The sequence below is a fragment of the Falco peregrinus genome, chromosome 1 (genome assembly GCF_023634155.1).
Source record: "Falco peregrinus isolate bFalPer1 chromosome 1, bFalPer1.pri, whole genome shotgun sequence".
Taxonomy (NCBI): Eukaryota; Metazoa; Chordata; class Aves; order Falconiformes; family Falconidae; genus Falco; species Falco peregrinus.
The window spans coordinates 130,410,547-130,433,392 of NC_073721.1; the positions used below are offsets into that span (position 1 = coordinate 130,410,547).

Consider the following 22,846-nt stretch of genomic DNA (forward strand, 5'->3'; position numbering starts at 1 on the left):
AAGACATTTGTCTGCCCAAACACTGGCAAGGAACTGCTTTCCTCCCCATCTCGCCGCAGGGCAGGAGCAGAGGCTGTCTGGCCACAGGGCCATGTTGGATAAGGGCATTGCTGTGCCTTGAGAGGAAGAGCCAACACCATCAGGTCTTCCTGGGAGAGAAGGCAACAGAACCAAAGCACTTCAAATCTGCCACCTCACCCTGTCAAGACAGTGACACCCTGGGCACAGCAGCAGCCCGAGGCTGGGTTCTTCAGAGCATCTCCTGGTGTGGCAAAGCAGCACAGAAGCCACTTTTGCAGAGGTGCAAACAGGTGCCTTGATAAAACAAGTGCATCCAGGAAGAGATGGCCGTTCCCTGTCTTTCCGTAATTTGCAGAAATGCAAATATTCCTGCTTCATCTACTGAGGCAGTGGATGCAGCAGGAATTGGACTGCTGCGTAAACACTGAGTAAAGGAGTTTTGTCACAGTTTCCCTCACACATGCTCCTTCCCCTGCCCTCAGAGTAACCACAGGAGTGGCTCACAGCCACTAATTCGATGCTGACTCCAACTCGAATAAGTATTGTGAGGAATGACCCAGGAGAAAATAAATGCATCAGCCCTCATCTGCCTGGAAGGTGAAACATTTTTGCACGGAGGAAAGGAAATTCATAGATACTCCCATTCATGCAAGCAGGAGGAAGTAATATTACACGTGCAGGCTATTTTATCTGGTTCTGGCAACTTTGCATGACATATCCTGCACATTTTCTGTTTTTCCAAGGAAGTCAAGCTTAGAAAACTTTCAGCTTCAGAACACTCTTAGGGCTGGAGCGGATAACCTTCTTGAGATCTGCCAGCTCCCTTTGGGTGGAAAACCTCTTACCCCTGAAACCCATGACCCCTGAAATCTTGGGCTTTTTCCCCCCAGTAAGCCATTCTCACAGCTGAGATATCCACATTCCAACAATGCTGCATCCAGCTGGGTCCTTGCAAACCCACGGCCTCACATTTTATTGTATTTTAGTCGAAGTGCACAGCACCATGCTGCCGCCAGCTTCACACCAGTGCCGGTTTGAACTGAGCCACTCCAGCTGGCACGGCAGCAGCACGCACCCGTGCAGACACGGTGTGAGAGGGAACAGGGCCCAGTGGCACCCAGTTACGCTCTGAAAGGCCGGGACGGCTGTGGCCGTGCCCAGGCGCGCACGGCCGGGGTGGGCTGCAGGGAGCGCTGCTGGAGCTTATTCACAGGCGTTGCCGGCGGGTGGGGTGGGGGCTTGGCGCCGGGGCCTGCTGGGCCCTGGTTGCCTTGCCGGAGAGGCCCGGCCTGGCGGGGGCCTGTGAGCTGGAGCCTGCCCCTGCCCGCTCCATGCCGTGGGGGCGGCGCCGGGTCTGGCGCGGCGGGCAGCCGGGGTCAGAGGGGCGGCCCCACCGCGGGAAGTCCCACCGCCGGTCCTTAGACCCGGGCGCCGCGCCGTGCCGCGCCGAGCTATGGCGGCGCCGGGGCAGAACCTGGCTGTGGTGGTGCGCCGAGCCGGGGACCTGCGCCTGGTACGGGCCGGGGGGAGCGGGCCGCCCCGGGGCCGCCGCGGCCCGGCCCGGCCTGGCTCGGTTCGGCTCGGCCGGGGGCGGCGCCCGGGCGGAGCGGGCCGGGAGCAGGGCCGCGCTTGGCGGCGCTGCGGGCCGGGGGTGGCGGGGGCGGCTGGGCCGGGGGCGGCGGGGGCGGCAGGGGCGGCCGCCCAGCGCCGGCCGGGCCGGGGTCGGGGGGAGCCGGGCCAGGCCGGGCCGCCCCGCCGCGCCGGCAGGCAGCCAGCCCCCCGCGGGGCCGGGAGCCCGCTGGGGCTGAGCCCCCGGCACCGAGCAGCGGGGGGGGCATCCGCCCCCTCGATCCCCGCCGCCGGTGCCGGGTCAATGAGCTGAACTGGCCCCGGGCGGGGAGCGGGGAAGGGCAGCGGGCGCCCCGCGCTTGGGGGGCTGAGCCCTGGGGCAAAGCGTGAGCCCCGCGGCCCGGGGGCACCCGAGCCCCGAGGGGGGGAGGACCCGCGCTGCGGGGCGCAGAGCCCGGCACAGGGCGGCCCCAGTGGACAGAGCCGCAGGGCGGGCTCGGGGGGCAGCTGCTGTACTCCGCGGGGGGGCTCTTCGCCTACAGCGGGAGCTTCAGCCTGTCCTGCTGCTCCGACTGCGGACGCTGGGATCCTCCCGGGTGCCATGGTCGCAGCGCTGCTGGGGATCGGCGTGTGCCAGCTTGGCGAGTGCCAAATCGGGCAGGGAATATTTACAGGGGCAAACATCGGCAGGCAACGTTCTGTACAAACAGCGGCAGGAGGGCTCTTAGGAACACGTAGACTTTGGATACTGCAGCAGCTCATTTGGGGGATGATTGTCAGGGAAGCAGCAGATTTGTTATGGTTCTGGCGTGGCTCAAGCGACATGTGCCACAGGCTAAGCGGTGCTCACATGGGCGGTTCCTGCGTGGCTCCCAGCCACCTTTGGTATAACTGCTATCTCACTAGAGGCAGCCTGGCTTCTACTAGAAGTAAAAGGCATCGCCACAGTGAATGAGAATTGAGATGGTCCCTCTAGCTCAAGAATGTGTTTCCAAACCCCTGTAATTTAGAAAGGTGTATGAGAGCGTTGAGGGTGGCTGCTGGCTCCATTCTGTCTGTATTGCTGATCTCTAGGTTGGCTTACGCCCAGATGTGTAAGTTTCCCTTGGGATATTTGTATTGCTGGAGACCTCAGTGGTGGTCCTCAGTGCTTCCCTGGCCTCCTGTACTGGCAGCCCCTCAGAGTGGGATCCTCCTGGGCTTCTCTAAAGTTTCTTCACAACAGTGTGAATGGCACTCATTGCATTGCCCCACTGATCACGTAAGGAGTCTAGGCAGAGAACTCCCAACTTGTTACATGCATTTTTCATACCTAAAGTTAGGTGAGATCATCTTGCCTGTAATTCCCACACCTTTCTTGATTCCTGTGGATGTGTTTCCTATGGGGAGGGTCACTGTGGCTTCAATAGCTGGCCTGTGTTATGCAAAAATGTATTGGCTTCATTTTTGTTGACTCTCCTCTGGGTCTTAGGTGGTTGCCACAGGCTCCAAGTTGCTGCCCCTTGAGGATTTATTGGTTTTTATGGATGTACATACGCTCTCTTACATGTCTTCTTTCACAAAAAACATTGGCTGCATTTCCTTCACATCCTCGGTTACACCAGTTGCTGTCTCTGACCTTTTCAGTGCAGAATGGGCAGTGAGCAGAACATGCATTCTGAAGTACTTCGGGGTCTACCACTTTGGTCACTCACAGTTTTCTACAAATCAAGCTGGAGGGTTCAGTTTCCACCAAGAGGACTGGGTTTTGGCACAGCTGTTATTGAAAGAAAAGTGTGTTTTTCTGGGCTGAGGAATGCCACATACACATTTTCAGCTAGAAGTTGGCTTGCTTTATCTGTCACCATGTTGTGCTCAATCCCTTTGAGACAGCCAAGGTGGTCTGTACCTCTGGTGTGTTACCAGACTGCATGCTTACTGGCCATTTTCTGTATAAGAGTTTACATGTAGATCAGCTTCTTTTAAAAATAATGCTCTGGTCTGTGTCCTTAGTGGGGCAAAACAAACACCCCACATAGAAAAAATGCAGATAGAGTTCTGAGCATTGAAGATTTCAGTAGGTTGAGTTGTGCTTGATTTGCACTCCAGTCAACAGTTTGGGCCATCCTGCCCACTTACAGCACCAATTATTCAGCAGGTATTTTAATGAAGTAGTGCTTTGACAATGTATTTTCAGAATTTCTCGTACAAAGTATGAGTTGAGAAGTATGCTGGGGTTGAAAATGTATTTAATTAGCTAAAATGCAAAATGGTGTTCCCCCAAAGCAGGAAGGGATACCCTGCTTTCTCAGCAGTACAGGAGCAGCAAAGTCTGGTCTTGTTGTTATGTAGCAGCTTCTAACGGGTTAACTGCTGAAGCTGCTACATGGAGGACTGCTATAAAGTGATTGCTCATCTCTCAAATCCAGAGAGCAGATTTCTTGCTAACTGAAGATGCTCTTGCAAGGTAAATAACCGACCATGGGCTCACTAATGTGTATGCACCAAATTTCTGAAGAGGAACTGGGTGAATCGAAGGTCTGCTCAAAGGCCTTGTGCCCGCTTTTGGGCTGTGGGTAAAAGGGTCTAAAATGCACGAAAATTTGAGCAGCAGGTGGATTATGGAGAGTTCATTGTTAGCACTAACTACTTTGGTGCAGGTTTTCTTAGGCACATGATCTTAGAGGTGGGTGCTGGATGGTTATCGTACTGTCATGATGTTGTAAAACCCAACAGAATTATTCCTTTGCCTTTTGAGACAGCTGAGGGAGTTCAGTGAAGGCAAAAGGTCTGCAGACCCTTTAGGTGGAAGGGTGACTTGAGGCCAAGTGACTACTTTTATAATTCTGGTTTTTGTCATTCATCCCATAAAGAGGTGTCATACTCATTACAAGAGGATGTGACTTTAAATGTGATTTACAGTAATGTTTACAATTGATGTATACATTGGTTTATTATTATGTAGTAAAAATATAAAAATAATAATATAAAAATTGTAATACTAATGCTTTATAGAAATTAGAGGTTCGGAATCTTCCTGGTTACAGAACGTGAATTTTTTTGTCTTTTGGTGGGATGAAGGATTCAGCTGAAACTTGAGTGAGGCTGTTCCAGGGCAGGAAAATTTAGTATGTGGCTCTTTTCTGGGCAGGGAAAGGCAAAATAATTGAAGAGAGTGCATTTACAGGCTGGCTGTGTGCTCAGCTCACGCTACTTCACTGCAAAAGCAAAATTAGGTGAGCTTAGGGAGGAAGTGTGAACTGCACGTTGTTCTTGCTCCTTGTTGTACAGCAGTGTCTTGCAGAGCAGACAGAACCAAAACCCTGATCTGTTTGTGGATTTACCTGAGCTAACCTGGACTGACTTTCCATGAGGTACTCCCATGGCTATGCACAAGCGGCTGAATGCTTTTTTTTTTTTCTTTTTGTCCATAGGAAAACCGTCCAGTTCCGGAACCGGGTCCCAATGGTAGGTCTAGAGATGACTGCTTCTGTCTGCTTTCTTTGCTAATCTCTTTCTTTTCCTATTCTTTTTTTGCTACTCCTTGGTTTTATAAAGAGGTCATATGTTTCTGAGAACATGTAACACAATCCAAAAAATGAATGCTTGGCTAAACCAGACAATGCTGTGTTTCCACTTAAGGAAGGATTGGAGCAGTCACAGATACACCCCTTTATCTGGCTTTTGTTTGCTTCCTGTTTCATCAGTTCATGTATTTCACATTAAACATGTTAAATGATCTTATTGCAGGACTAAATATTAATAGGCTAGGCCAATAGAAATTTGATTCACTGATTTTCCAAGGCTGAAATCATAGCTTAGGGAGAAGGAAAAATTAAATGGACTTGCTCATTTATTCTTCCTCCAGTAATAGTCATGCCCCTCTTGGATTGTATTAGCTCTTGTTGACAGGGGTCTTACCATATTTTAAGTTTTACTGTTTTGTAAATCCTTGTATAGTTTTGTATTTTAGCAGGTGTCTCATGAATATGCCATCCATCCTAATGCGTGCATGTGCAGTTCTGGTACATGTATTTACTGCTAGTAAATTCAGATGTTTCAGTGCTGGCTTGGCCTTTATTGTGGGGCACAGAGGCAGTACATCTGTCACTTTCCCAGTGCCTGAGAAGTTTTTCTGCAAGAACCTTTCTTCTTTTTCTGGCAGAGGTCCTCCTGCGGATGCATTCTGTTGGGATCTGTGGGTCTGACGTTCACTACTGGCAGCATGGTCGAATTGGGGATTTTGTCATGAAGGACCCCATGGTATTGGGGCACGAAGCTTCTGGGACTGTTGTCAAAGTGGGATCAGGGGTGACTGGTCTGAAACCAGGTAATTGGAATCAAAACTGTCATTTTATTAGTTTTCCTGCTAGTCAGTTCCTGAGAATGTGTTGATAACAGGCTGTGCTTTTTTGTTAGGTAAATTTATCTCGTGTTCTGAGCTGTGAATTGCAGTGTGACCTGCTCCTTCAGAGAGTGTCACTGTACTGCTGTTAACCACACAGCTTCACCACTGTAGTGGTATTTCTTAGGAATGCAGAGCAGTGTGTATGCTGGTACAAGGTGCCTTCTGAAGAAGCTGGATGTTCAGCTTCAGAAACCATGTATGTTGCTCTTGCCAGCAGCCTGCTGTTGATGTTTCTTTGCCATGTGTGCTCTTGAAGGAGCAAATGACCTCCAGCAGTGGAAAGAGTTCACTGGAGCAACTGTACTAGGCCCCATAATGTGACCTCTACAGTTCAGTATGCTCATGAATGCCCTAGAAAATGGGCTGAGCAGTGAATTTTGCTAAGTTTGCTGGTGATAGCAACTTAGGCAGGGTGGAGAGAACATGGGAGAGCTAGCAAGAGTTACAGAGAGAACTTAAGGGTGTCTGGACAATAAGGTGCAGCTAAAATTCAATGCAGGTAAAGTGGTGACTGTGACAGAAGAAACAAAACCAGCTTTGTATCTAAAACGGTGGGCTGACCGTCACTGCTGAAGAGTGAGACCTTTGACTCTGACACAGTTTAGGGTAATGTTGGCTCATGGTGAAGAGTGCAGATCAGAGTTAGGAAAGGGACAGATACTCAGACAGAGGACATCATTGCACATCTGGAGCTCTGCGTGCAGTTCTGGTCTCCTCCTTTCCAAAGAGATATAAAAGAAGTGAAAAGTCTCAGAGGAGGACAAGGAGATGATGAGATGTGGAGCAGCATGTCTATGACAAATTACTAAATTAGGAACTTGAGCTAGGAGCTGGAGACACAACTCAAGGACATGTGACACAGGTCTGAAGGCTCATGGAGGGCAGGGAGAGGACACATAAAGGTTGCCAGTTCTCTGTTTCCTCCAGTACAAGAGCAAGGGACAGTGCGAGCCAGGTGCAGCATTCACCTAGGATGCAGCAGACCTGCAGGCCTTCTTGGCAGAGGATGACATGGATGCTAGAAGTTTACATGGTGGAAGGTAGAGGAGAAATTGTCCAGGGTTAGTAAATACAAAGAAACCACATGCAGCTTGGGAGGCCCCACACACAGCTAAATATAATGGGCGGCTGGGAGAACGGTCAGTATGTGCTTCTGCTTCTCTCACCCCCAGACATCCCATACTGGCCCTGTCAGAGGTGATGTAGTGGGCTAGATGGCTCTTTACTTTGATCCATTCTCCTGCTTGTCACCATGTCTGAGTGGAAGCATGTTGCTGGAGAGCTTTGCTGAGAGATTTGGCTTTGGTTCGCTTCCTCTGCCAAACAAAATGGGCTGTCTTGTGTTCCTTGCAGACTTGCGAGTTGTACTGCAGTCACACATTTGTTTTCTTTAGTCCATCCTGCCTTGTGATTGCAATTCAATATTTTATTATTTTTTTTTTGCAATTTGTCCTACAGCATGTGTCCTTCCAGCAGTCTGGACTTCCCTGCCATAACATCAAGATGTTTCTGTTTCCCCAGAAGTCCTGCCTGACTTCCAGATGTGCTTTTGCACCATAAGCTTCCTTCCAAAGGAACAGCCCTTTCCAGCTGGTGGCGTGGTGGCCAGCAGAGCTCACCTGCTTTGCCCTATTTATTCTACTAAGTACTACAGATTCTGAAAAAAATCTGGTCACTGTGTGATTCCCTGGGGTGAGGGCTGCCTTTTCATCTGCTAAGGTTGAGTGCAAGGCAGCTGGAGAGAGGTTTGTATGTGACTGAGCTTCCATCTGCTCTGTGTCTGTGGCTCTGAAACACTGGCTTTTTTTTGTAACTGTGAAGATCTTGGTGATGAGGCCACCGTGAAGGAAGTGTTAGGAACTTGCCTGGTGTGTGCAGTGTGATCTTTTCCAGTTAGCAGATGTCCCTCATGCTTCTCCTGTGCCAGGGTTTCATGCTGTCTTCTGTGATTGTTTGATGCTACTCCATACCTATGTGCCCACATTCTTTCCAAGTAACACAGTCTGCTTTCACCCTGACAGGTGATCGAGTGGCCATTGAGCCTGGTGTCCCAAGAGAAATGGATGAGTTCTGCAAAACTGGCCGCTATAACCTGTCTCCAACCATCTTCTTCTGCGCGACGCCTCCTGATAATGGGAACTTGTGCCGCTACTACAAGCACAGTGCCAGCTACTGCTACAAGTTAGTGCTCCCTCTGCAGAGAAATACATGCTCCCTGGAGGGATTAGCTGAAGCTATTGCCTCTTGGCCCTTTTGAGTATTGCAGTGAGCACTCTTTGCTTGAACATGACACGTTTTAATGCTTTCTGATCCATAAATAACGTGTATAAGGCTTGGATGGCAGCCACTTTGCAAAGGGCTTGTCAGGCAGGTGTAGTTTATCCCCTCTGGTGCCAGACATAAACAAACATTTCTTGCATGTTTCCTGGGATGTCACCACTGTTTTACCCTTTAATTATTTTTCTTTTCCCATTTACTCCCTGCTGTTGGGGTTTTTTTTCTGCTATCTTTTAATATCCTTGCTTCTTAGGATGGTGCCTGAAGGCCTTTGTCTGATTCTTTGAGCTGAGCTAGCTTTACTGCTGCTTTTCAGGAAACACCACATTGACTGCTGAAACCTTGCTCTGTCTTTGAAACGAAGTCATCCTACTTAGAACAGAACAGGAACAGAAAGCAGTGTTCCTGCTAAGCTGCTTTTTTTCTGTGGCGCTGAGTGGCCCCACTAAGCTGCCAGCATTACACATTTGTTTTCATATCCAGTTCAGCAAACTTGAGTGTGTTTTTAATTGTGGCAGGACTGACATATTTGCTTAAAAGCAAGTCTGTGCTTAAGTACTCTGGCAAATAAACCTCTGCAGTGTTAGACCCACATAAGCGTGTTTGCACAAGGGTTTAAAAATAGTCTAAGGTAGTTCCCCCCTGAGGCTGGTCTACATGTGGAGCTTGTGCTTTCTCAGTCTGTATGGAGCTGGTACTTCTATGAGTAGGAATGTCCTTGGGATTGATCTTTGGTGTCTGCAGAGAAAGTCAGGATCATATCAGTTGGAAGGAGACACTCGAATGTTCTTCTCATAGGAGTCCTCAGGCAGGAAGCTTCTTTCAAAGCGATCCCAAGCAGTTGCTGTCAGATGAGATGCTGGTCTGGATGGGACTAACTTCTCGCTCTCCAGACCTACTGTCACTGATCTCCTGTGTGTTGTTAAAATAACATTTTCTGACAACATCACAAGTTTTTGCTTGGGCGGAAGTGGCTGGTTTGTAGCTGTTGTCTTCCAGGGTTTTGCTTTTTTCTCCAGTTTGAGTTAATGCTACTTTAACTATGGGGGGTGGTTTAAGCTTTGAAATGCAAAAAAGCCTGGATCTGGTGCTCCTGGTTTCAGGTGAACAATGTGGTGGCCATCTGATATAGAGCAGAGTCGCTGGCACAAAGTCACTCTGCCAGCACAAATTTGCTAAGAAAAGATGATGGCTGAGCTCAATGGGCTCTTGCATATTTGGGCAGATATTGTCTGTCGTCCTACTGGTGGACAGACTCTGTGTTGGATGCTCTGAGTAATTTGATGGATGTGGGAACATGCTGCAAAGCTGCCCTCCCCATTGACAGGACAGTGCCCAGACCCAGTAGTAGCAAATGTGATGCCAGACTCTGAGACAACTGAACTCTTGGAGTCAGCCCTTTAATGCTTCCTGGAGATGAGGGACGTACAGATACCTTACAGCTGTCTTCCCACAACTGTTATTTCCGTTACTTGGTTTTGTGCTGGCCTGGCTGAGATCTGATCTTGAGCTTCCCAGGACTGTCAGAAAGACACAGCTCACAGCTCCTGCTGTGTGAGAGCCATGCTGGTGGCTTTCTGAAGGGGAATGCATTGTGGGCCTGAGACTTATTTTTACCAGCAGTTCAGAAGGGTTTCACCCACCTCTGCTTTTTTCTATCATGTATGCTAACTGCATTACGATGCTGTTTCTGTCCAAAAGGTGTTCGATTCCCACTGTACACATTTTCCCTGACTGCTGGGAGGGTGCGTGCTGAGACCAGCCAGTGGTTGAAACACTTGGTGCATCAGGGGAGGACAACCAGAGCATGATGGAGAGACCGGGATCTGGCTGCCTTTGCTTTATGTGGCATCACCACTGGCAGCAAGTAAAAGCATGGAGCCAAATGATTCAACCCAGATGAGGGGTCTGGAGGCTGACTGATGTGTCCCAGCCATAGGGCAGTCTTCAGGGTGGTACATTCACAACTGTGGAGTTTATTTCAAAGGGTATGAGTGGCAAAGGTGTTTTTGGGTTGACTCACCGAGTACTGGACAGTTGATGTAGGGGAATTTGTAGGTCCCTGTGTTTGGTGCTTGGGCAAACCTCACTGGTAAACGGTTTAGGTGCCCTTGATGCTGCTTCAGAGGAGGGAAGGAGGCAATATAACCTCTTGAAATGCCTTCCAGCCCTGCATTTCTCAGACCACAGGTGAGAGTGTATTTTGCCACTGTGATTTAGACCCATAGGATCACAGAATATTTGGTCTTTGAGTGTCCTGGCTTTCTCATCACCCTCATAAACCTCTTTGGTGATTGTTGCTTTTGTCTGGTTCTTGCAGGCTTCCAGATAATGTCACCTTTGAAGAAGGAGCCCTTATTGAGCCTCTTTCGGTGGGAATCCATGCCTGCAAAAGAGCAGGAGTCACTCTGGGAAGCAAAGTCTTTGTGTCTGGCTCTGGTATGGTGAACATACTCAGTCTTTGCATTCTCTACCTGCCACAGCATGGAGGGGGATGGACAGGGTGCAAGGCGTAAGCGTGGGTCATAGCAGTTACAGGGATGCTGGGGGGTGGACCCTGAGGCTGCCCTTGCCCGTGCTACACTACAGTGCTGCATTTTGAGAAGCCCAAATGCACAGTGCAGTGTCAGGTGTGCTGAGCCTACCAGCTCAAGAGAGCAGAGGAGCGGGTGGTGTTTTCCTTGCGGAGCCCCTCATATAGCAATAGCTGCTCTCTCAGCAGCTGCTCTCACTGCCCTGGGATCATGGTGATTGTGTGATCCCAAAGCTGCCCACCTGGAAACACAGCTGGAGCCTCCTTTAGCCTAGGAACACACTGAGCTCTGGGCATGTTTTTAGAGACTGCAGCTGGTGCTGTCTGGCAGTTGTATATGTTCTCTTTCTCCCCTTTGTATGCAGGACCAATTGGCCTTGTTAATGTGCTTGTTGCTAAGATGATGGGTGCAGCGGCTGTGGTAATTACTGGTAAGTCCTTTTAACCCTTAAGAGTGTGCCTGTTTCCCGTGGTACAACACTTTGACTAATTCCAAATTATTCCTTCAAGTTAACTGCTGGGGAAGGCAGCCCAAGCACAATGGAAAGTCTGTTCATGGAGTAGTAATGTGCACCTGTCTAGGGGCAATCTTAATAAACACTTCATTCCCCAGGACAAGACTTTGATCTCTGAATGACTGGGGTCTATAAGAAGATGCAGGTGCTTCTCTGCTAGGTTAGCAGACCAGGGTAATAACTTCTGCTTCCTAGTACAGGCAAGTTGTGCAGGTGGAGTAGCTACAGTACTTCAAGGAAAATAAACCAGAGGCTAATGAGTGGTCCTTGGATCAAGCCTAGAGACCTTTTTGAGACTTTGAGCAGGTCTTTTGGGAGAAGCAATGCATCTATATGACAAAGCTCTGAATTACAAGAGCTCTGCTTGCTCCTGGTGCCTCACCTCTGATCACTGTTTTCCTTCTTTTTTTGTTTTGTTTTTGAGCTCTGCTGACCTCAACTTTGTGTTTTGCCTTTGGCTCATAGATCAAGCCTTGAGGATCAGGTTTTGTTTTTGCTGTAGCACTTGTAGACCTGGATCACATGTGCTTCTAGTCTTCACCTAGGCATGCAGACCAGACAGCATAGCATATTTCTATACCCTGTTTGGAGCTATTCTTGGAGGTTTGCTCCGAGCAGGGTTTTTTTCCTTCCTTTTGTAGTGCTAGGTGATGGTCTGGACACAGTATTTGCACAGTCCTTCTGTGTGCAGTCCTTCTTTGCTGCCCTTCTTTCTGCTGTCCTGCTGTGGGGTTAATTTTCTAGTGATGATCCACAATGACTGAAATGGCCTTTTCAGGGACCCTGCATTTCAGAAATGGGCCTCACTTATCTAACTGTGTCCTGGAGGTTTCTAGTCCAGCTGCCACTTGCAGCCATGTCTTTGTCTAGCTGTGCCTAGAAAACTTCTGAGGGTTGAGATCCCATCTTTCGGGGCACCTACTCCAGGACTGCATAACCACTGAATGAAGAAGCTTTTTCTAGGATCCACTCACAAACTGTCATTTGTGGATATTTTCTCTTCTGCAAGAATTGAAATGAGTCTTCATCATCTTTGCAGCTACTCTTTTGGTTGTTGCAGCCAGCCATTCGATCCCCCCTTCTCTTTGCCATGCTAATCCAGCCCAGCTCGCTCCACCTTACCTCAAAGGTTTGGGCTTTTCTCTGTATAGCTTGCCTTTCAGAAGGCTCTTGCTCCACCTCCCACACTTCGGGCCAGCTGTATTTTTGACCTCTCTCTTACTGTGTTTCCTTCTTTGGGCTGAGAGACAAAATTCAGGTCCCACACTTTTGTCTTTGCAGAAGCATCCTTCAGTAGTAGCTGATGTCAAAACCTAAAGCAGATTATTGCCTTCTCCCTAAATCCTCCTGCCGCTGATTCCAGGGCATTTTTTACTCTGCTGGCCCCACCCTGCATGCACGTGCTTGGTGGATTGTGATCAATCCAGGCCTCAGATTTTGCGAAGTGTTGTTATTTGAGGGTGATGGTTGCTATGGCAGGAAAAGCAGCTCTGCCTTCACGTATGAGGAACCTTGCTGCTGAGCTGGTGCAGGAGCTGATGGGTGACTGAATCCTTGGGTGGGGAAGGGCTTGGTGAGCTGGCAGGGGTTGGTGGGGCTGAGGCAGCTGGTTTAGCCTGATGCCCCATCCCTGGTCCTATCTGGGTGTATTCTTTCCTGTAACACTGGGAGCTGCTCTTGCCTGTGCCTGTAGACTGCTCCTGGGGACCTTTGGCAAGCAGTTCTCTATAGCATCTGCCATGGGCTTCTGGTGGCCATAGGAGGTTCTTGGCACCTGGTTTGTAGGGTCAGCAAGCTCAGCAACGTGGAATTGATCCCTTCTTATATTGCACCTTGGTCTAGGTAATGATCCTGGCTTGTAGACATCTCCCACCTGAGAGGTGTTTGGCTGAGATGCTTGGAGACACCCGTGGAAGGTGCTGTTTCTAGTCAAATATTTGTATGTAATATGAGCTGAAGAATGGATTTTGTTTGGCTCATTGCCACTGGGGATTTTGCTGCCTGTCTCAAGGAACTGCTTTTTCTCTCAGCTTTAGGAGCCAACACCTGTGAGGTGGCCCTCTTGTACTTTGCTACCAGGTTCTTTGAATTAATTGCCTGGAGGTTTTATGATGTGTTTATCTGTGAAGAGCTGTGTCTGCACAGCACTTAAGGCTTTAAATGTTTGTTTTGACAAGCAGCACACAAACATAGAAATACCTAAAAGCTTTTCCCTGACCTGGGGAGAACTCGCCTCCTACAGCTTCTGTGGTGAGTGTCTTTGGCACACCTGGAGTCAATGAATTTTGGAAAGTTGTATCTCTGCCAAGGGGTCGGGTCCCTTCTCTGGGAGAGTGGCTGGCACTGTAGCTAGAGACTAATGCTCAGCCCTACCCTTCCAAAGGCTTGTGTGTGTCAAAGCTTGCCTTTCCTCCCAGATACAGCAGCTTGCCTGATAAAAGGTATTAGTGCTTCTGATATCTTTGCTTTTCTCCCTGAAGTGCTTTATTCCTGTCAGACTAGTGTTCTTCCTTTTGTGGGGGGAGGGTGTTGGTGTATTTGATGGACTGCAGTTAGGTGCAGAAGATCAGTTTGTTTCATGGGTCCTCATCTACTCTTCCCTAAGGTATATGACTTTCTGTGCTCTGCTGCTGAGTGGGTGTGATTGATATTTATGGGCAACCTTCTCCTGTTCTTCTGCCTTGCTGTGGACAGTGGGTATAGCTGTTGCTCTAAAAAGCTGCTTTTCTCCTTAGGGGCACGTAAAAGAGCAGTCTTATTCCCCAGAAAGTGAGATGACAGTTTGGGTAATTTGTATGGTGGTGCTGGACTGTCTTGCCTTACTCTGACTGTCTCTAAAGATGAATTTAGTAATTCCTACTTAAGGGAAACTATTCCCCTTGTGCTATTTAAATCTGAAGTCCTGGGTACTGGTGCCTCCAGAAACCCTGGAAGTCAAGGCCAAGGAGGATGAAACCAGGAAGAGTTCAACTCCTTTGTGAAAGAAGATCAACATAGAAAGTGTGAGAGTTTCAAGCCTGTTAAGGCTTATAAACCATCATGAGACGCTTAAGTATAATTTGATAACTTCCATGGGAGCAGAAATACAAGAATGGGCTACTCTTAGTCTGGCAGTTAAAACTTTAATTAGCTCCAGCAGCCAGGAAGTGAAAACAAGTTTCTGACTAGAGGCCAAATGCAACCCTTTAATTCAGGGGTCCTCAAACTACAGCCCACAGGCTGGATACGGCCCTCCAGGGTCCTCAATCTGGCCCCCGGTGTTTACAGAACCCCCATGCGCCTGCCCCCCCCCCCCCCCCCCCCCCCCCCCCCCCCCAGGGGGGCTGGGGGGGGAAACCAAGCAGCCACAGATGACTGCCTGCCACTTCATCCGCGTGCCGGCCCCCTGGTTAAAAAGTTTGAGGACCCCTGCTTTAATTGTATAATTGACCAGTTGCCCAAGAGTTGTGTGGAGTTCAGCTGCTGCAAGGTTTAAAACCCAAATGACTTGGTTCTTCTCAACACTTAAAGGTGTCTGGAGCTCTAAACAATATGGTAAACTTCTCGTTTGGTAACCTGCAGATCTGTCGGCTTCAGCAAGTGCTTGGTAGTGATTCACTTAGGCCAGGTATACTGAGACGTTATCACAGCCCTGACCAGGTCTGACGGTATTGCTGGTGCATCCTGTATGCCTCTCTGATGTGAGGGCTTCCTTCGTGAGCAGGTTGGCAAACCAGAGGCCAACTATAGGAAAGGTGGGGGGGGGTGGTGGTGGTGGTGTTTGCTGCCTGAGAGTGACTTCAGTGGCCACTTTGAAGCATTGGCTGGGAGGGCCTGTTGGTCCAAGGCACTGCCTCTGGATGTATTTTTGCCAAAGAGACAGTATAAAATATAGTAGTGACTAGGCAGATACTGTAAATGGTTGAATCCAGCTGTGTCTGCTGCAAGCTGGTGTTTTGAGGCTGAACTTCATGGGGATTTCAGTCTGTTGCTGGGAGCACTGTCAAGCTCCCCTGGTCTCTTTGCCATACAGTGAGAGTTGAGAGACACAAGCCATGCCAGGCAGAAGTCGTTTGGAGGCATTTCAGGTGCCTCAGAAATGCCCATGCCCTTGCTGCGTGGGAGGTCTCTGAGTGCAGCTCAGCTAGCAGAGGGTCAGGCATGACCATATGTACAGCCTGAGGGGCAGACGTGACTAATGCCTCCTGCAGCCACAGGAGTGAGAGCCCATGTCAAGGTTTCCAGGGTGATGCTGCCCTCACTTTTCAGCCTTGGCTTTTCCTCCTTTGACTGCATTTTATTACCCTTTATTTTTCCTTCTTGAAACTCCCTCCTCAGGTCTCCTGGATGCTCATCTCAATGGGTGTGACAGCACCCAGCATCTCAAGCACTTGTGCTGCCAGTGGGGGCATGTCTGTGCTGTTCATCATGTGATGGGCAGGGTAGGTCCTCTGGCCTGTCTTCCTCCCAGTGCTGGGACATGAGTCAGAGTGGCTCATGTCAGAGCAGTAGCCTTGTCCTCCTCCTCTTTTCCCTTGATATTTTCCCCCTACTCCATCCCTGACTTCTCTGAAGACTGTGCCCTGGTGAGAGGGGTATGTTCCTGTATGTTCCTCTTTGTGGTGTGTGGGTGCACAGTGTGTCCTGGAGAGGAGTGTGCCCCTGGCAAAGGTATCATTTTCCAAGTATCCTAGCCTAGGACCTCTGGCAGGAGACATTGCTCACCCTGAGGTTTGGGTCTAGGAAATCTTGGCTGTTACAGCTCAGTTTCCATGTTTGATCTGAATGTCTTTTCCAGTGCCAGCACACAGGCCCTTGTAAATCACTGCTTCAGTGCAAGGCGAAGAGGTTGTTTCTGCCTGGGAAATGCCACTCTTCTCTTCTGTCCTCCTCCTTATCTCCAGAGATGTCCTGGTCACCAGTGGTGCCTGGAGAGGGATGGGTGGCTTCCTTCCTGGGGACGTGGAAGAGAAGACACAGTGTGGCTACTCACCTGGGCAGTTCGCTTCATTTACAAACCATTTTATGGATCTTCAAAAGATATCTACAGCACTGTCAAGGTCCCTGTAGACAGATTACCAGAGTACAGCCATGCCCTTGCCGGTATTTATCAACACCAGCTTTGCTGCTGTGTGTTAATGGGCTGTTTGAAGTCAGTATTTTACTAGATCCATTCCCTTTTTTTTATGGGCTTGCCTGCTCATTCATCTGTAACAGAAACTGCTTGAGAGAGGCTTAGCAGCCTCCAGTGCTGTAACAAGGAGGCTAAAAGGATGGGAGAGGTCTATAACAGCAGGGCAGCACTTAGTGTTGACAACTAATGCATTCTGCAGTTTGCTCAGCTGAAAGCATCTGCTGATGGTTCATTGAGGAAGCCCTCAGAGAGCTTGTGATCTGCTCTTATCTGGTACTGTTAGAAGTGAAATGGCCACATTAATGATACTCTGAGCCTGACATCTCCTGTCAGAAAGGCTTCTCGGTGCTGTGCTGTCCATAGCTAGGTGATTTCTGGGCCATCAGGAAGGTCAGAGCAACCTTGCCTCCCTGCCTAGTGCCCTTTGAGAGGGAGGTATCCTTGAGGGTGTGAGCAATAGCAAATGATCTTGAGAGCCAGGGAAGGAAAATGCAGGAGGGGTGGGGTTTTGCCTCTCTGTAGGCTTCTCTCTAGGTTAACTTGCTAAGAGTGTGTATAATGTGTTTTTTTTACAGTTAGTTTTCATTAGTGGGTTTAGGTTCTGTGTGAATTAGTGAAGCTGCTTCATGAAAGAGTCATTGCCAGAGAGACACCAGGCAGTGCAGTCTTTCTTAGATGGTGTCAGTTTTGTTAAGATGCAACCATGTAGTTCAAACAGGGCAAGCGTAGCTCAGCACTGACCTGTCTGTCTTGCCCTCCTGCTGCCTTTTGCCTTTGCCTGCACTGAGGTTCCTCTGCTCTTCAGCGTGGAGACGGCAACATGCCAGTGCTTGGCCACTGCTGTTCCTGCTGTGGTTCCTGCTTGTGGCATGGATGTGCTTGCCCTTTGGAGTTTGGAAGCTTGGCCTTCTAGTTTGCCTTGGCACACCTTGGATGTTCCTGCAGTACCAAAGAGAAATTGAGAGATCTACAGTCATCTTAGAAGACACTCCTTAAGTCTCCTGGTGGCAGCTGTTTCTTCACTCAGACATTACTTTGCATGGTGTGGTTTTCATCTGTGAGTTGGTGCTTTAGCCTCTTTGAAGCACACCCTGTTCTGCAGCTGGAAAGCTTTTCGGCATCTGTGTCTTTAAGTTGTCCTTATCACTAATCCTTCTCTGTCTGCCCAGAAAAGTGAGCAGGTCTCCTCCCTGCCTCCTCACTGAATGCTGTGTGAATTTGAGGGAGGGGATGTAGACCCTTTCCTCTCCTGTTTGTGTGCTGCCCTGTGAACCCATGTTCAGACCCCAGACGTATGTGTTTCCATCAGGCCTCCTTGATGGAGACCTACTTGCATCAAGGGTGGGAAGCCCTGTGGTCTGAGTGCTCTACATACATTCTTGAGAAGGTACTAGTGGGCTGCAGTTCCCCACCTTGTCCTACCACATAACAAATACTGTCTTCTCTCTCCTGAGAGAGTTGACAGCTGATCACCAAACAAAGTGGCTCTGTGGGGATTGTCAGATGGGGGTAGGAAGCAGATTACAGGGTCAGGTTCTTCCCTTCTGCTTCACATAATGCTCCAGTTCTTGACTTGTTTTGTGTTCCCCAGATTTATCTGCATCTCGCCTTCAAAAAGCCAAGGAGGTGGGGGCAGATTTCACCATTCAGGTGAAGAATGAGACCCCGAAGGAGGTGGCCTTCAAAGTGGAAAGTCTGCTTGGCTGCATGCCCGAGATAACTGTGGAGTGTACAGGAGTGGAAGCCTGCATCCAGGCTGGCATTTATGTGAGTATTGCTTGTCTGGCATTGGCTTTTCTTTTTCTGGGATGCTGCAGTGAATGACAGTTATTTCTCTCCCATAGTGCTTAATTTCGGTGAGCTTGGTGTGAGGGAGAGGAGGTGCTCGTTAGACAACAACTAAGAGAGACAATTAAAGAGTTAACATCTTTGCAGGCAGCGTGGGGATAATTGTCTGATTTGGCTTTACCACTTACCGAAGAGACTACAATAAGACCCTGAAACTCAGCATGGCTACGCAGCAGTGTCAGAGTAGGACAGCATCTTACATCAAGTTGACGATATGTCCTAATAAGGAGAATAATTAAGAAAATTAATTCCAGCAGGTGAAGAAAGCAGTTAAGGAGATGTTTTGCTGTCATGAACTGCCTGATGTGAAGCTGTGGAGCAGGTAGCACAGTTTCACAATGAAAGGACAGGAGACAAATGGGACAAGCTACAAAAAGAGAAATTCCAGTGGAGCATCAGGCTCTTGGTTTTAAATCTCTCCCATTAATCCCAAAATCCAAAAGTACTTCTCATACTCCTAAATGCTAGTCATTTTTCAGAATAAGATTTAGAAAATCCTTCAGAGATTTTCAAAAGACTGCTTTTTTAAGCCTCGTTTATTGTGTGTTTCACACTTGCGGGCTCCTGACAGGATCCTGCCTCTCCCCTGGCTTCTCTGCTGTGCCCTGAACAGTCCATTACAGCCATAAAGTGTGGTTTTATTTTTTTACAGACTGCTGTGCAAGCTCAGGTGACTGTGTTTTGCAAAATGTAACATATTTTTGTGCTTGTTCTCCAGGCCACTCGTTCTGGTGGGACCTTGGTGCTGGTGGGGCTGGGGCCTGAGATGGTCACTGTGCCCATCGTGAACGCTGCCGTGCGAGAGGTGGATATCCGGGGGATATTCCGCTATTGCAACACGTGAGTCTTGTGCAGCATGGGCTGATGTGTTTCCAAATCTGTCTGTAAGAAGTTCTTGCTTTCCACAAGGAGAGAGGGTGTGGAAAAGGCTGGTTTTCCTTACCAGCCTTTGGTTTCCTTTACCATGGTTAAACCTCATTGTCACTCTGAAATGCCAGCACAGCAGTGCAGACAGTCTGACTGATGTGTCCTGCATTTTGTGCCTTGGTTCCTGTATGAACACTGCACTGCAAATTTGACCACAATAAAGCAGCCCAGCTGGGTTCTCCCCCTGTTCCATTTCATGCAGCATTTGGTGCAAAGAAAGGAAGAGACCCTATAAACCCTTACTCTGCTGCAAGCAAGCAGGACAAAAAGGGGTGTGTGTGGAAATCATAGTTAACATTTGTGCCATCAACTTTTATGCCCTGTAGAAAGGGAAGGCCAGGTGCTGGGGGTGTTTTGCAAGAGACTGGCTCGTCCACAAGTGTGCTGGCTCATGGCTTGGCAGGGAGGAACACAACAGCTTTTAGCTGCTTTCAGCCCGTTGTGCTGGGAGATCTCTAAGCAGCAGCTTGACCTGGCCCTGACCCTACACACTATTTTGTGAAAAGCTGGCTGCCTCCTGGCATTCACCTTCCTAACTGTTATATTATCTATTTTGAGGCAAAGGATATGGGTAATCTTAATTCTGGGCAAAGAGTCAAAAATCCCAAGTGCCATGTCCTATGCCAAGCTGTGTCCAGCTCTGTTCTCCTTGCTCGTCATGGAAGGAAATCACATTGTCAGTCTTGTTGGAGATCAGTAAATGCTGGGATGAGCAAGAGCCTTGTTTAGTTTCCTTCATTTATCTGGAGCCAGTCTGGAGGTATATGTGCTCTCTCCAGAGGACTGAACTGCATGGCTCATGGACAGGCAGGTCTTTGAGACTACTGAAAGCTGGCCTCACCCTGTAGGCAGGTGAAGCTCAGCTGCCCTCTCTTCAGTCTTGTACTTCTTGGGCAGGGCTTGAAACGCAGCATTGCACATTTGCAACCTGATTTTTGCTATGTTCAGAGCTGTAGTTTCTTGCTAGTGGAGCAAGAATCCTTACTTAGTCTGTAGAGATTGACTTCCAGGAAGGATTTATGAGATGCAATCAAGCTCCTTCTTAAAATGAGAAATGTCTTTTAAGTAGGCAGTTTGGGAATTAGATTAGCTGCTGCATCCCTTTGTATCCCCATCACTCTAATTTGGTCCATTCAAATGGATCAGCAAGGCAATCAAATTGAGGGCATCTGTGCCAGAGGAGAGGCTGGAAGCTGACTGAGGCTTCTCCTTTCTTCTTCCTGCACTGAGTCAGTGTGTTTGAACTCCATGGTGATCATTCTGCAAGTGAGGAGACCAGGTGAGTGGAGAGCGGTGCACAGCAATTCTTTCATTCGATGCTTCAGGAGTACAGTTGTTTCCTGTAATTCTCACTTACTTAGCCTCTTGTAGGTGAAGCACAGCCAGCTGTCTGTGTATAGCAGTGCCTGCCTTCTCAGTGCTCAACAGCCCAAAGCAGTTGGCTTGTCCCATCTCCCACGCCTGATGCTTGAGGTTCCCGTTCTGGAAGATTGTTTGCAGGCAAAACTCCTCTTGCTTGCCTGGACTAAGGAAATTACTGTAATGAAACCAGGCTGCTCTGCGCTCTTTTCTTGGGGCTCCAGACTGGGGGCTGCTCTCATCCCCTGCTCTTTGTTTCCTGTCCAGGTGGCCTGTGGCAATTGCGCTGCTCGCATCCAAGCGGATCAATGTCAAGCCTTTGGTTACACACCGTTTTCCCCTGGAAAAGGCTCTTGAGGCATTTGAGACCACCAAGAGGGGTGAAGGGGTCAAAGTCATGTTGAAGTGTGACCCCACTGACCACAACCCCTGAGATGCTGTGGTGACCAGCCCTCTCCCCTGTCACACTGCCTGCCCAGGATGTGAAGCATGAGGCCACAGGAGGCTGATGTATGGCTGTTGCATGTTTATACAGTCACCTTATGCAGGCACTGCCTTGTAAAGGGTGAATGGCACTGAGGGATACACCATTTGAGTATTAACAGGTAACTACAAATGAAGAACCCATAGGGGATAGTTTGAATCAAAATGCTGCTGTTTGATTAGGGACTATGGTTCACATAGCTGGCTCTCCCCCGGCAGACCCCACGTGCAGAAGAGCCTGGGTGTCTCTGTGTGTATTGGGCAGAGCTGCCTGTGTCTTTTCAGTCACACCTTCCCTCAGGGACACTCGGGGTCTGTATCGACCTGCAGAACAAAGCCTGGCTAGCCCACCTCTATGGGAAGCATCTGCACATTCAGGCTGTTCTCTTTATGCTCTTTGCAGACAGCAACTGTGGGTCCAAAGCTCTGAGCATTTTTGAAGAAGCTAGTCTGGAGGCCAGCTGGGACTGTATCTGCTGTGTCATCCCCCCACAGCAGCTCCCCGCAGGGCAGAAGTGCTGATCCAGGACAGGCTGCAGTGTGTTTGCAGGGAAACTGCCCTGGCTCTGGCTGGGACCAGAGAGAGCCCTGTCCTTACGTGGTTCCCAAGGAGGGGCTGCTGCTGGGGGACAGAGCTCGCTTTTACCATGGAGGGGAGTGAAGGTGACGAGTAAGGGAACAGCATCACTGAAGGGTTTTACCACTGCAAATGAATTGTAACTTTTCCCAGATATCAGGCCTTCCTGCTGAGCTTGTGAGCCATGAACAAGGTACTAATGAGATAGCAGGTTGCAGATTAATCTAATCTTTGATTACAGTCATGTGTTAATTTTACTACTGAGAGATCAGTCCCTTTCTTGGGCTCGTGAACTTTCCTCAATAAAAGCTACCTGCCTGATGTGTCTGCATCTGTTAAAGAATTGGGTGCAGGGTCTGAAGGGGTCCATGGGCCCTGGGGAATGTGCAGACCCCTAGGCTATTGCACTGCTGTGTCTTGCCAGGCTGCAGGTGAACTCAGTGCTAGCTGCACCATGAAACCTTAAACAGCCCAACTGTTTGCAAATCAAAGCTTGTGTTTGTTGCAGAGGTGGCTAAGTTAGTCTTGGCAGATGTAGAAGCCTGCAAGTCTGTGCTGTGCTTTACACAGCTGAGACATAACCCAGGGGAAATTTCCATAGCCAGAAGAAGCGGTCAAAGTACTGTTCAGAGTAAACTGGGTTGTTAATGTGTCAGCCTGAGCAGGTACAAACCTATCCGAGAGCTTGACCCCGTAATTGGATGTGGTATTAGCAGAGCCTGTCCAAGAATTACTAAAATGCACCTTGCCAAAGGGTGTGTGATGGCTGTGGGAGGGGGAGGCTGCCCAGCTTTTGGCAGCAGGTGTGAACCAGGACTTCTCACTGAGCCCTGGGGCTCTCCTGGCCCCCGACTCCCATGCTGGGGGGAGCCCCACTGGTCTAGCTGGGGGACCACTGGCCATTGCAAGACCCTGTTAACTGCTGGGAAATGGAAACCTACTCCCTTGGGCTTGGGAGGCTGTTTAACAGCCGGAGGGCTGAAGCTATTCCCATGGCTTAGCCTCTTTGGGCTCCTCAGCTGTGATTTTTCTCCCATGCTGGGTTTTGCTGGTGGCATTGGCACTGTGGGGGCATTGCTCAGGGTGATGGGTCTGGTAGGACACAGCGTATGGGGTTGTGCCTGCACTCAAATCTGTATCCCCCCTCCACCCCATGTACATCACCAGCGCAGGGGATACTCATTTCTGTTTAACCCATTTTCCAGTGGACTGGCATAAATATGCAACAGGAGCAAGA

At 49.2% G+C, this 22,846-nt stretch overlaps 1 protein-coding gene across 2 annotated transcripts; it reads left to right on the forward strand.

Annotated features, from left to right (window-relative positions):
* Positions 1–1,316: 1,316 nt before the first annotated feature.
* On the forward strand, positions 1,317–21,930 carry SORD (sorbitol dehydrogenase). 2 transcript variants are annotated; one of them, XM_055789752.1, is made up of 9 exons: positions 1,317–1,423; positions 5,004–5,037; positions 5,735–5,899; positions 7,999–8,158; positions 10,575–10,693; positions 11,153–11,218; positions 18,007–18,182; positions 18,982–19,103; positions 20,817–21,930. In XM_055789752.1, exons 3-9 carry the CDS (start codon positions 5,749–5,751, stop codon positions 20,980–20,982), a joined length of 960 nt encoding a protein of 319 aa, XP_055645727.1. In that variant the 5' UTR covers positions 1,317–1,423; positions 5,004–5,037; positions 5,735–5,748; the 3' UTR covers positions 20,983–21,930. The 2 variants fall into 2 exon arrangements, with proteins under 2 accessions (XP_055645727.1, XP_055645723.1); XM_055789748.1 differs by lacking the exon at positions 1,317–1,423 and adding an exon at positions 1,425–1,534.
* The last annotated feature ends 916 nt before the right edge of the window (positions 21,931–22,846 follow it).